Source organism: Schistocerca americana, chromosome 6 (genome assembly GCF_021461395.2).
Source record: "Schistocerca americana isolate TAMUIC-IGC-003095 chromosome 6, iqSchAmer2.1, whole genome shotgun sequence".
NCBI classification, from domain to species: Eukaryota; Metazoa; Arthropoda; class Insecta; order Orthoptera; family Acrididae; genus Schistocerca; species Schistocerca americana.
In genome coordinates, this window is record NC_060124.1 from 237,741,687 (window position 1) to 237,756,317 (window position 14,631).

At 41.0% G+C, this 14,631-nt stretch overlaps 1 protein-coding gene across 2 annotated transcripts in view; it reads left to right on the plus strand.

Annotated features, from left to right (window-relative positions):
• LOC124619807 (endoglucanase A-like) overlaps positions 1 to 14,631 on the plus strand; it is a 113,605-nt gene that overhangs the window by 3,863 nt on the left and 95,111 nt on the right. Inside the window, exon 2 of one of the 2 annotated variants that reach the window (XM_047146402.1) lies at positions 14,177 to 14,344. The exons of the other annotated variant lie outside the window; for it this stretch is intronic. Coding sequence (XP_047002358.1) covers positions 14,177 to 14,344 — 168 coding nt within the window. The remainder of the gene's footprint in view (positions 1 to 14,176; positions 14,345 to 14,631) is intronic. 2 annotated transcript variants of the gene reach the window in all.

Consider the following 14,631-nt stretch of genomic DNA (forward strand, 5'->3'; position numbering starts at 1 on the left):
CGACAAAAAGCATCCAAAACTTCCGTCAGCATTGGTATATCATCAGGGGTACGGAGAATAACCATAACGTCATGAGCATATGCACGAATGGTAAACCTTTTTTCCAACAGCGACCAGCCACACAACGAAATTAGATCATGACATCCAGCAACTGGAGTCAAGAGAGTACGACCCAGAAGACAACTTTGATTGTTCAAACGTTCAAATGTATGTGAAATCTTATGAGACTTAACTGCTAAGGTCATCAGTCCCTAAGCTTACACACTACTTAACCTAAATTATCCTAAGGACAAACACACACACCCATGTCCGAGGGAGGACTCGAACCTCCGCCGGGACCAGCCGCACAGTCCATGACTGCAGCGCCAACTTTGATAGCTCGCGATGCTGATAGCCAACGACACCGATAGTATGCTATTTTCCCCTCGCGCCACTATATTATAATCATAGCTGAAGAGGGTTATCGGGCAGACCTGATTCACACGCAAACATCCTGGCATCTCGGGGATCAGGACAACTTTAGCAACCTTAAAGCTGGGTGGCATAAGGCCTCCGTGGAATACTCCATTCATCATAGAAGTTATCATATCTCCTATCAGAGGCCAAACTCGAATATAAAATTCTTTGTGAAGGCCATCGAAGGCAGGCGATTTGTGGGAGGGAGTACGAGCCACAATATCAAGTACATCATCGTGATGGAATACAGAGAAAAACTCTTTCTGGAGAGATGGCGTAACAATACTATCAAGGAGGGAGGTAAAATCAACAGACACTAGACCGTATGGATCCACTTTAGTATAAAGTTCGGAAAAGTACTGTTAAAGTTCACGCATGATATCAGATTGGGAGGACCACTCACGCCCATCTACAGAACGAATGGTAGTGAGACAAGTCCTTTGAGATCGTTTGTGAAGACGAAGAAGATGATGGAGAGAATATGGTTCCAATGGCTCTGAACACTATGGGACAACATCTGAGGTCATCAGTCGCCTACAACTTAGAACTTCTTAAACCTCTCTAACCTAAGGACATCACATGCATCCATGCCCGAGGCAGGATTCGAACCTGCGACCGTAGCTGGCGCGCGGTTCCAGACTGAAGCGCCTAGAACCACTCGGCCACACCCGCCGGCCGATGACGGAGAGAGTCCAAGACATCCTGCACGATTGAACGCGGCCGGGAACGCAAGCGGACACCATCCATTTGCCTACGTTTGACTTGCAGAAGTTTTGCCTTTACACGGTGGACGTCTACGACACTCAAGGGGGCGTCACGAACATTATCGTAAAGATCGCGAAGGACAGCATAATAAAATTCTCTAGTTCGCCTTATTTCAGCCGCTTTTTCAGCGCTAAAATGCTTGAGTGTATTTCGAATCCGAGGTTTAACAGAGGTAACCCACCATACTAGAATTGAGGGATAACGCGCCTGGGACTGAATTGTCCGCCGCCATACGTCTGCGATGATGGCTTCCAGAGAGGGTTCCGTGAGATGTAGGGTGTTTAGCTTCCATAAAGGACGCGAAAGATGGACCAACTGCGGGACGTGGCTAAAAGTCACTGAAAAAGCACAGTGATCAGTGAAACTGGCAGGAAATACATCAATCGGTAGAAGCTGATTACAGATGCGGGCAGATAAATAACAGCGGTCCAATCGGCTACTTTAAGTAGCTATAAAAAACGTAAACCGCACCAATGAAGGATATCTGCAAACCCAAGCATCTTGGAGATGGAAAGACGTCACCATATCATTAAGTTCGCGACAATATGTATAATTGGGGGTCTGATCTACAAGACGTAGGACTTAGTTAAAATCGCCCCCAACAAAACCTTGCGCGGGTTCCGTCGGAGTAAATAAACAACTTCTTCCTTATAAAACCACTCGCGGTCAGAGAACGACCGGATCCAGACGGAGAGTAAGAAAAATTAAGGTGAGGTCATAAAAGCTGCAGCCTATACCGCGACCATCATCTAGCGTTTCGAAGTCCGTCAGCGGGAATCCATCTCGATAAAACAAAGCCATACCGGTAGAATTTTCAGGCGCGACATTGAAAAACATATCCAGTGTCCAGGAAGACAAAACGCATCAAATAAAACCTCCTGTAAACACGCGATATCAGCTTGGGAATCGTAAATAAACTGGTGTAAAGCAGCAAGCCGTAATTGGTAACATATCCTATTAACATTGAGGGTTAGAAATGTATATGCCTGCATCCGTCAGCACTTGTAAGGTCAATGAAACAATACTAACGGAAATGCACTCATCACGCCCTTCTCTCCCGAACGTCCAGAGGCGGTGGAAAGAAGGTAGAATTCTAATCCTCCCCACCGCATGCTGATGAATCCTCGTATTTCTTTTTACGACGCGCCGCTGCACGTGCAGGTTGAAAACGCTGATTCGCACCACTCCTTGAAAACATACACTCTTGGTGTAGAAGGGTTGGGGGCACGTCAAGCTCTTATTTGATAAAGGAGCCATCTTCACTGCACTCATCGGAAATCAGGGAGCACAACTCAGAACGACTTACAGCAACATCAGGTACAGAAGAGATAGGTAAATCATTGCCGGAGTTGGATTGCATCGCCTGGTCATCAGGATGAGAATCCTGTTATCCCACCGTCTCAGCGTGGCGGAGGGGTGGTATTTCATTGGAACACTATAAGGACTGGATAGCTGGCAACGTCTCTGCGATAACATCTGAACTCACGGGAAACGTCGCGTCTACAGGTGAAGTGGGGGACACAGAAACAACACACATTTCAACATCAACAGAAGAAGCTATATCATCTCTAGTAATACTGGAATCACAGTTAACGTCAGAAGACAACTCATTGGCGCCAGCGGAGCGCGCCGGTAACGGTGGAAATTTGTGACGAGTAGGGGGTAATGTTGCCCCACCATCGCTTAAAGCTGGAGATTGACTCTCATTAGACTGCGAAGACATTATGTCTTCCTATATTAAAGGAAGACGTTTTTGATAAGACGACGTCAGAACAGTAGTACGGCGCGGACAATCGGATCTGAGAAAGGAATATTCTTTTTAACGCACATGTCCACAGTGCGGATACCATTACAACACTGGAAGCGACGTTGTGCTGACCAGCGTTCTCATCGGATATGTCGTATTACTCCAAACGGAAGTAACGCTGTTTTAAGAAATGAATCGACCACTTCCAGAGGAAGGTTATAAATTCTAACCGGAGTACACTCGAGTGCCGCATTTTCAAGGAGAAATTGACTAGCGGAACCATCTCGATCTGTAAACAACACTTTAGAACCAACCCGAGAGAGAAGCCGTTCTACTTGAACGGGATCATAAAACTTTACAAAGAACGCAGACGAATCAGAACCAAAGTAAGCAGTATCTAACTGATCAAGTGTATCACGAATAACATCAGCCAACCAATCGTGAATTTCTAAAGAGCCGGGCTGAACACGACGCGTACTTTTGTCAAAATTAAAACGAACAGTAGCTCGACGAGGAATAGGAGACTCGACAGACACCACGGCGCGGGCAGCAAACAGCGCCGTATAGAGAAAAACGACAACAAACTCCGCTACGGAACTACGATGTGACTCCGTCCGATACACCAACAGGACTGAGTAGCTTCGACACGAGCGGCGCTGCGGCACGGGCGGAAGTTAACTACAACCTGCTCGCTAGACGCACAAGGCGACACTATCCCACTCAGCTACGGAGGGTATATCGAAGCTTGAAAAGATTAATGAGTTAAACGCTTCTTTACCTGCAGTAGTTTATCTTGTCTTCGCGATCCGTATGGGAGCAATTATTACGGGTTGTAGTATAATCCTACATATCTCACTTAAAGCTGATTCTTGAACCTTTGTAAGTAGGTGTCAGGGAATATGTTGGGCCTGTCTTCAAGACTGTGCTAGTTTATGTTTTTAGGCACATCCATGAAGCTCTGCTGTTGGTCGAGCAAACACATGACCAAAAGTTTTTTGTTCTCTGTAGGTCCATTATGACCAGCGGACATCGGCTGGTACGTACTTTCCAATTCAATAAACTTTACCAACAGCCGTACACTCTAAGATGTTTTATTTCATTTCGAACTCAGCCAGTTTCGGCAATTCATTTTGCCATTTTCAGATCCCATACGCTTTTTTCCGAATCAACGAGCTTATCGTATAGCGCCATAAAACTGGATATCGTGAATCCCAATCGTTGTGCAGTTGATTCATACGAAAGCTTAACAGCAAGTTTACTGAGCTGAAAAAGTATTTTTGTTTCCCTTATATGAGGGCTTGCTGAACAGTAACGCGACCGAATTTTTTATGTAAAATCTCTTAAAATTTTTTAAGTTAAACAAACCTTGTTAACATGCTGCATCTTTATTCTTCACGTAGACATATTTGCAGTCCTTTGCTGCTACAGGTCTCAGAACTGTAGTGTGAACACGGTGATGTGTAATATAACACTGTCGGTGTGTGAGAAACAGCGTGCTGTAATCGAGTTTCGAATTTGAAGCGTTCATCAGCACGTGTAACAGCCTCTCCATCAACATAACAATGCCAGAACACATACGAGCGCCGCAACACCTGAAACAATCCGACGTTTTGAATTCGGTGCCATCGATCATCCTCCATACAGACTTTGTGCGTTTGTTTAACTTAAAGAACATCTTCGAGGACTTTGACGGTGATGAAGCTGTGCAGGCGGAGGTGAGGTTCTTGCTCGTTCAAAGAAGTCAGACATTTTACAAAGACGGCATCAATAAACTTTTCTCTTGTTGGGAGAAATTTATTCGTCACCATGGTGACTATGACGATAAACAAATATGTACAGATGGAGAATAAAGATGTAGAATGTTAATAACGTTTGTTTTATTCCAAAAACTTCAAAAGTTTTCACATAAAAACTATCTGCCATTTTAGGAGACTAAGTACATTTTTAGTGAAACGTACACTTTCACATTCCTGAAGAATATCTCTGTAGCCGAAAGTTTAGCGTCGCTGCCTTCAGTTTTGATGGTGCTGGGTTCGATTCCAAAATCGCTTCGGAATTTTCCTGAGGACGAGAGATCTGGGACAGTCCGCTCGACCCTCGCGAGGCCAAATAAGGAGCTACAGGAATAAAGAAGGGCGGCAAATTAGGATTCAGCCACCAGCAGTAACGGCTGGAGAGATGTGCGACGGCTGCTCGTACTCTCTTGTGGGCAACAGTAGGTCAGTCTTAACAGTCCTGTTGCCTCATCCTTGAGTTGTGTTATTCATTTCTGAACATTTAAAGCAAGTTGCCAATCGTTCCACCATTTCGTTACAGACATCATTTTTCATCTCATTTACTGCAAATTTGAAGACCTTTTACCTAGCACTTTAAAACAGGATGTACATTTTATAATGTTTAACCTGTAATAACATTAACAGTTCCATATTGTGATGAAATATTTCCTTTCAGCAAAAAAGTAATAATAATGTATGGAAAAGAAAATAAAGAAAACAAAATAGAAAGTGCAAATTAGTTGACACAAACTAAAGGTATTAAGTGAAATAGTTAGTAATTATGAAAAAGAGGAAGATAGATAATGATAACTACTCGTCACTATCAATGATTTGATGGGAACGTATCGGATTTACATCAAGACTTATCCTTTCGATTTGACATTACGAGTTTTGTACGTAATTTGACTGCATTTCCTCAATTAATTCCATTTATAAGTGTTTCTTAAGCAGCAATAATCAGTACTGCTTACATACCAGTGCGAAGTACAGTTTAAAGACGTTTATTATCGTAGTTATTGCTCTCAATACTCGATGGTGCTTTTTAGGAAGAGAGATCTCGAAATGGTGTTATGCATCTATGGCCAGTATTTTCTTTATTTGTAAGCTTTTATGTAGCGGTGTTTGTACATATTTCTAACTCTAATATTATTCTATAAGTGGCAGTCAAATAAATACGAGACAGATGAGAAAAGTAATTAAATTGTTTGTTATTTCAAAAGTAATCGCCGTAGCCGTTAATAGCCTACATTTGTCTGACTATGATACAATAAGATCAATGTGCTCATGGAAAAATGTTTGCGGTTGCCTAAGGAACCATGATTCTACCCACGACTCCATCTCTTCGTCCGAAGCAAATCAAAGGCGACGTATGTCTTTTTTCAGAGATCAAAAAATACGGAAATCGCTTGCGTAAAGATCAGAACTGAGAGGAGAATATGTACGGGCTTCCCAGAAAAACATCTGTAACGTTCTCGAAACAGTCTTTGCAGCATGTGGGTGGTCTTCCAGAGAGATAGCTCTAAAGAAGCCTGCTAACCGTAGGAGAACACCCTTCTGCCTTCGCCGCACAGCTCTTATTGTCGTCAGGCGGAGTGTATGCACTCATGCGCTTGACGCAAAGCGTAAAGCGGATTCAAAGATCGCACTTTGGTATGTTCTCATGTGTGTTAGTGGAAATCTGTAATCTATGGTGTTTATTTTTGTTAGCTTTTGTAGCAGTTCTTCGGCCTTGTCTCTTCTGTACATGGATCTTGAAGGAGAGTAGTTATTTGTAATTCCCAGGTATCTTGTCGTCTGTTCTCGGGCTATGTTTCTCTTTTCAATTTTCACCGATATGTTTCTGATCAATGCTGCTTTGATAAGATGGCAAAAGGGCTTTGCTTCGGATAATCGTTAGTTTACATTGAGTACTCCAGTACTTCATATGTTTTATCATACCCCTGGTATTTTCCTGTTTCAGGGGTTTTTCTTCTACTTGTTATCGCTCTCGCGGCATCCTCTCGCTCAAGAGAACAAGTAACGGTTTCAGTTCTGTAGCCAGTTCTAGTTTTATTCTTATGTTGGCGTGCATTTGGTAATCTGTGTTTTGATTGTTAATATATATATATATATATATATATATATATATATATATATATATATATATATATAATGAGGTTTCGCAGTAAGTATTCTGCTGGGCCTCTCCACCCGTGCTTGCTCGTACCATCATCTTGTATCAACGTTGGCAAAACCAGTAGGGATTTGCTCTTTCCTTTCAAAAATTATAAGGCAATCCCCATACGTGCACTTGAAATGGTGTTTCTGCAAAGTGGTCCCAATGTTGTTTCTTTGTCTGAAACGTTTTGTGTCTGTTTTTCGACACTTTAGATGTTTGAAGTCCTTGTTGTCTTCCACTGGCGTTGTTTTCTCATCGGCAGTATTCTACAGGTTGCTTTGTTTGTTTTCATGTGGGCTCTTGTGACCATGGTTCTTTCAGTGCTCTTTTTGGTTTATTGTTTCTGTGTGTTATTGCTGATTTTTGTACCGTCAGTAACAGTTCAGTCAGTGCATGGATTTGATAACTCACGCTTCCTGTTACGTTTTGCAGATGATAATCTCACATGATATCACACAGTCTGTCCCAGTCTGCTCTATGGAGTGAGAGTCTGTCATTAGACACATCATCTGCTACGTTACGGATCCGGATCTATATGTAATTGTATTACGTTCAATTTATGTACAGCATTCATGCACGGTCTAGTCTCCCATTTCTGCCACGGCTTTTTTATTTACGATTGTGTTGTACGAACCTTGCACCCAGCAGACTCCAGACGCCATATTTGTGTACAAATGTGACAGTATACATGTGATGTGTTACTAAAGGAACCTGTGACCACTGGAGGTACTCTATTTTACTTATTTTATGTTTACCATTATGTATCAGTTTATTTTTTGTCAGAAGAAATCCAAAACCATGTTCTTAAATAGTGTCTTGTTTCTCCACTAAGCAGTGTCATACGTTCCTCCAAAAATTCGTAACACAACACACACACAAATGCCATACTAACTGATGTAAATCCACACGATGATGGAGGTTTAAACGTTTGAAACGCGTCGTGGAAATAAATAAAACGGTGACTGGTAACAGTAAACTTGTTGTTTCATTTAATGTCAATAACAGTCACGGTAAAGGTTAATCTAAAATGTTCGCATTTAAAGTCACGTTGATGTCCTTCCACCAAATTCGCCTCAGCTGAACCCAATGGAGCACATGTGAGACGCCAGTTCCTTACCAACAAACCACCGGCCTTTACTATACCGGAATTGCGTGACGTTTGTGTATACATTTAGTGCCTCTTATCGCCGAAAGGTACCAAGGATTATCAAATCCATGCTAAGCAGATCCGCTGCTGTATTACATTCAAAACGGAGACCAGTAGTCCATTAAGCAGGTGGCACAATATTTTGGTTCAGGCACCTCGCGAAATAATCGCGACGACTAAATCAAAGAAACTTGAGGCTGTACGCCGACTTATCGACGGTCTTGGCTCTCAACTACCTTTCGTAACTGCTACAAATAAAGGAGAATATGATAATGGCACCAGACATACCCTCCTCCACACACCGTAAGTTGTAGATGTAGATAGGTTGACGAACGGTAAATGCAATCCATCTGCTCATTTATTGTTGTGTGACAATAATGAATATTCAAAGGGTAGCTCTTTACAGCGCCCAATACATCAGTCCCCAGACCGACATTCTACAGTTGCCAATTGCATGAAGGCTTTCCTTTACCTGAGGTGTGTACAGGTGATGGGATGGTTGTCCATTCGCTATATAGGGTCGGACATTAGTTGATAGCACCAAAGAACACATAAAATGTTACATAGTGCCCAAACTTTTAGGACCAATATGAAACAGGCGGTAGAAGATCCTAAAATGAATATTCTGAGATAAAAAAACAATGGTCAGTAGCAACATTCCTGGATGACTTGAATAAGCAGGGCATGTGAGCTACAGTTTATGAACCACTAACTTTTCAGAATGAACTACCACCTGGTGCGACGACTCTGGTGACGGTATCTTGTAAGCAATAAACAATGATTTGTGATGTGTCCACTTTGGTGTTTGCGACTGCTTGCAGCTCATGATTGGTTGCCAAAGACGGAATATTGTAGGCACAGCTTAGATGACTCAGTTCTCAATACATTCATCCACCTCTGAGCATTGTACACGCTGTCAGTGTCATCATAGGTTGAAAAAAAAAAAAAGAAATGTACGTTAGTAAAGGCAGCAATACAACCTAGATATTAATACAATTCAGCAAAAGATAAGACAAACTACAAATTTTCAAAGAACGACTCGATATGTAACGTCCTATTTTGTGCAATAAATGCATTCTTGAATAATGAGAAAATCCTTTCTTTGTATGAAATTCTGTAATGCCTTTAATAAGATAGGTGTTCTTCTTGTAAGTAGTGTATTGAAACGTCTAGTTCCCAGGTTATTGTTGTTGTGGTCTTCAGTACAGAGACTGGTTTGATGCAGTTCTCCATGCTACTCTATCCTGTGCAAGCTTATTCATCTCCCAATACCTACTGCAACCTACATAATCCTGAATCTGTTTAGTGTATTCATCTCTTGGCTCTCTACGATTTTTATCCTCCGTACTGCCCTCAAATACTAAATTGGTTGTCCCTTGATGCCTCAGAACATGTCCTACCAACCGATCCCTTCTTCTAGTCAAGTTGTGCAACAAATTTCTCTTCTTCCCAGTTCTATTCAATACCTCCTCATTAGTTATATGATGTACCCAACTAATCTTCACCATTGTCCTGTAGCACCACATTCCTAAATCTTCTATTCTCTTCTTGTCTAAACTATTTATCGAATATGTATCACTTCCATAAGTGGCTACACTCCTTACAAATACTTTCAGAAACAACTTCCTGACGCTTGAATCTATAATCGATGTTAACAAATTTCTCTACTGCAGAAATGCTTTCTTTGCCATTGCCAGTCTACAAAAAATGGTTCAAATGGCTCTGAGCACTATGGGACTTAACACCTGTGGTCATCAGTACCCTAGAACTTAGAACTACTTAAACCTAACTAACCTAAGGACATCACACACATCTATGCCCAAGGCAGGATTCGAACCTGCCTTCGTAGCGGTAACGCGGTTACAGACTGAAGCATCTTGAACCGCACGGCCACACCGACCGGCGCCAGTCTACATTTTATGTCTTATCTACTTCGATCGTCATCAGTCATGTTGCTTCCCAAATAGCAAAACTCATTTAGTATTGCAAGTGTCTCATTTCCTAATCTAATTCCCTCAGCATAACCGATTTAATTCGACTACATTCCATTATCCTCGTTTTACTTTTGTTGATGTTCCTCTTATATCCTCCTGTCAAGACACTGTCCATTCCGTTCAACTGCTCTTCCATGTCCTTTGCTGTCTCTGACAGAGTTACAATGTCATCGTCGAACCTCAAAGTTTTTATTTCTGCTTCATGGATTTCAATACCTACTCCGAATTTTTCTTTTGTTTTCTTTACTGCTTGCTCAATATACAGATTGAATAACATAGAGGATAGGCTACAACCCTGTCTCACTCCCTTCCCAACCACTGCTTCCCTTTCGTGCCCCTCGACTCTTATAACTGCCATCTGGTTTTTGTACAAATCGTAAATAGCCTTTCGCTCCCTGTATTTTACCCCTACTACCTTCAGAATTTGAAATACAGTATTCCAGTCAACATTGACAAAAGCGTTCTCTAAGTCCACAAATGCTAAAAACATATGTTTGAATTCCTTAATCTATCTTCTAAGATAAGTTGCAGGGTCAGTATAGCCTCACGTGTTCCTACATTTCTACAGAACCTAAACTGATCTTCCCCAAAGTCGGCTTCTACCAGTTCCTCCATTCGTCTGTAAAGAATTCGTGTTAGTATTTTGCAGCCGTGACTTATTAAACTGATAGTTCTATAATTTTCACATCTGTCAAGACCTGCTTTCTTTAGGGTTGGAATTATTATATTCTTCTTGAAGTATGAGGGCATTTCGCTTGCCTCATTCATCTTGCTCACCAGATGGTAGAGTTTTGTCAGGGCTGACTCTCCCAAGGCTATCAGTAGCAGCTACTAGGAGTGTTGTCTACTCCCAGGGCCTTGCTCTGTCAAACTCTTCACACAATATGATATCTCCTATTTCATTTTCATCTATATCCTCTTCCATTTCCATAATATTGTCCTAAAGTACATTGCCCTTGTATGGATCCTCTGTATACTCCTTCCACCTTTCTGCTTTCCCTTCTGTGCTTCGAACTAGGTTTCCATCTGAGCTCTTGACATTCATACAAGTGGTTCTCTTTTCTCGAAATATCTCTTTAATTTTCCTGTAATCAATATGTATCTTAACCCTAGTGATATACGCCTCTACATCCTAAGATTTGTCCTCTAGCCATTCCAGCTTAGCCATTTTGTTCTTCCTGTTGATCTCATTTTTGAGACGTTTGTATTTCTTTTTGTCTGCTTCATTTTCTGAATTTTTATATTTTCACCTTTCATCAGTTAAATTGAATATATCATCTGTTACCCAATAATTTCTAGTAGCCATCGTCTTTTTACCTACTTGATCTGCTGCCTTTACTATTTGATCTCTCAAAGCTACCCATGTATTTCTTTCCCCCATTCTTGTCAATCGTTCCCTAATGCTCTCCCTGAAACTCTCTGCACCGTCTGGTTCTGTCAGTTTATCCATGTCCCATCTCCGTATAAATTCCCACCTTTTTGCAGTTTCTTCAGTTTTAATCTACAGTTCATAACCAATAGATTGTGGTCAGAGTCCACATCTGCCCCTGGAAATGTCTTACAATTTAAAACATGGTTCCTAAATCTCTGACTTACCATTATATGATCTATCTGAAACTTTCCAATATCTCCAGGCCTCTTCCATGTATACAAGCTTCTTTCATGATTCTTGAACCAATTGTTAGCTATGATTAAGTTATGCTCTGTGCAAAATTCCACCAGGCGGCTTCCTCTCTCATTCGTTACCCCCATTCCACATTCACCTACTACGTTTGGTTCTCTTTCTTTTCCTACCATCGAATTCCAGTCACCCATGACTTAAATTTTCATCTCCTATCACTATCTGAATGATTTCTTTTATCTCATCGTACATTTCATCAATCTCTTCCTCATCTGCAGAGCTAGTTGGCATATAAACTTGTGATAGGTGTGGGCTTCATGTCTATCTGGGCTACAATAATGCGATAGCTATGCTGTTCGTAGTAGCTTATTCGCTTTCCTACTCTTTATTCATTATTAAACATACTCCTGCATTATCGTTATTTGATTTTGTACTTATAACCCTGTACCCATCTAACCAGAAGTCTTGATTCTCCTGCCACCAAACTTTATTAACTCCCACTATATCCAACTTTAACCCGTTCATTTCCTTTTTTAAATTTTCTAACCTACCTGCCCGATTAAGGGATCTGACGTAGAACGCCAGTTTTCTTTCTCCTGCCAACGACGTTCTACAGAGCAGACCCCTCCCGGAGATCCAAATGGGGGTCTGTTTTACCTCCGGAATATTTTACCCAAGAGGACGACATCATCATGTAACCATACAGTAAAGTTGCATGCCGTTGGGAAAAACTACGGCTGTAGTTTCCCCTTGCTTTCAGCCGTTTGCAGTACCAGCCCAGCAAGACCGTTTTGGTTAGTGTTACGAGGACGGATCAGTCAATCATCGAGACTGTTGCCCTGCAACTACTGTTAAGGCTGCTGCCCCTCTTCAGGAACTACATGTTTGTCTGGCCTCTCAACAGATGCCCCTCCGTTGTGGTTACGACTATGGTACGGCTATCTGTATCGCTGAGGCACGCAAGCCTCCCCACCTACGGCAAGGTCCATGGTTCATGGGGGGGGGGGGGGAGAGGGGGGAAGGGAGGTATTGTTTTGAGTATAGCTACGTGCAGGAGGTAACTTTTGATGTGTGTTATCTTGATTAACTGATCGGCGAATTTGTCGTTTTGTTGGTCTTATATTGTATACAATAGGCAGCTGAGTATAAAGAATTAGACTGCAGTAATTCTTAGTTTTAGAAAAGTGACTTTTTAGGCCACATTTTGTTGTAAGATGTATTATGGCTGCTGCAACACATGTGACAGGTCTATTGTATTTCTCAAAACTTTCGCCTTCCCCCAAGAGCTTCCACATAAGTATCCATTCCAATGTGAACATTAAATAACATAAAAGAAAATTTAAATAAGACCTAAGCAACATGGTATCTCTCACACATACTTGGAGTTTTCTGAATAAATACTTGGATTCTGATTATACAGTATACAGAGTTCTGTGTTCAGTTAGATTCTAGGTGTACAATAATCAATTTAAATAATATAATATTTGTGTCAATGTTACACAAGTTAAAAAGTCACTTACTGTTTCAACTTACTTTACAGCTAATATACCATCTTCAAACCACATTGTTGTTATTCTAAGTGTCGTTTACATAATTCCATCAGCTACTTTCCAGTTCGAATTTCCAATTTTAATTATTGTGATGGACTCAGCACAATGAAAAGATTTGCACAGCAGTATGCAGTATAGTTATTTTACATGAATTGTACGTAAAAAGAGTGCAATAAAGTAGGCATAAGAGATACAACTTGAAATTTACCTTCTGCCTTCATTAATAAGATATTATTCTGTTAGGGCTAAGTTCTAACTTTCTAATGTCAGGAAAACATAGATTATACTGGACTCGCATTTGGGGAGGACGACGGTTCAATACAGCGTCCGGCCATCCTCATTTAGGTTTTCCGTGATTTCCCTAAATCGCTCCAGGCAAATGCCGGGATGGTTCCTTTGAAAGGGCACGGCCGACTTCCTTCCCTGTCCTTCCCTAATTCGATGAGACGGAAGACCTCGCTGTTTGATCTCTTCCCCCAAACAATCCAATCCAATCCAAAACACAGATTATAAATAAGAAATCATAACGGCAAAGACGCAAATCCATTGAATGACAAACAAATTTTATTCAGAGCAACAGAGTGTTACGGAAACTTTATTTTCAAAAGATTTCACTGTTTATGATTTTGACCTAAAATCGTATTGAGAATCAGACAAGATACTATTTCACGTTTGAAGTACATGCTATATTCTATGCCATAGTTTAAATCCACTTGTTGCCACCTTAGTTATGTAAAAGGTGCCGGGGAAAATGATGTAATATTTTAGCAACTGAGAAACAACTCGAAAAATTCCCTTGTGTTAGAATACAAATAATTTTTAATATATTGTGTATTACTTTCTGAGATCAATTACACATGTCATGAAAGTTCTACTTTTGTAAATTAACTTAGAATCCGAATACAGCAGAGGCACTTTCCACTTGATATTGGTTTAATGGACGCAAGTTATATCTTCTTCCAGGTGGGACCTATGACTATGCGGAAGTGATTCAGAAGTCGTTACTGTTCTACCAGGCGGAGCGCACAGGCAAATTATCAGGAATGGATCCTTCTTTGTACTGGAGGAAGGACTCCTGCCTCGATGACAAAGGCCAGAATGGAGAGGATCTCACTGGTGGATACTTTGACGGTGAGTCACTTTTATATGCATGATTAATGGGCTAAATACACTCTTATTTTTTTAGTTAATGAGAAGGTCATAAAAATTAAAGAATTATTGACAAAACTGCAGATGAAAACTAGAAGTAGAGTTCTTTTTTCCATTTGCAGAGAACGTTCTACTTTTTGATATATCAGAACACTCATCAAGGATCATATGAGAGTTTTCCACTGTTGGAATTCTTCTAACGTAATGCAGCTTTCCCACTATGTTTAAGTTAGGAATCCGAGGCTTAGGCTAGTGCACTTTTTAGATTA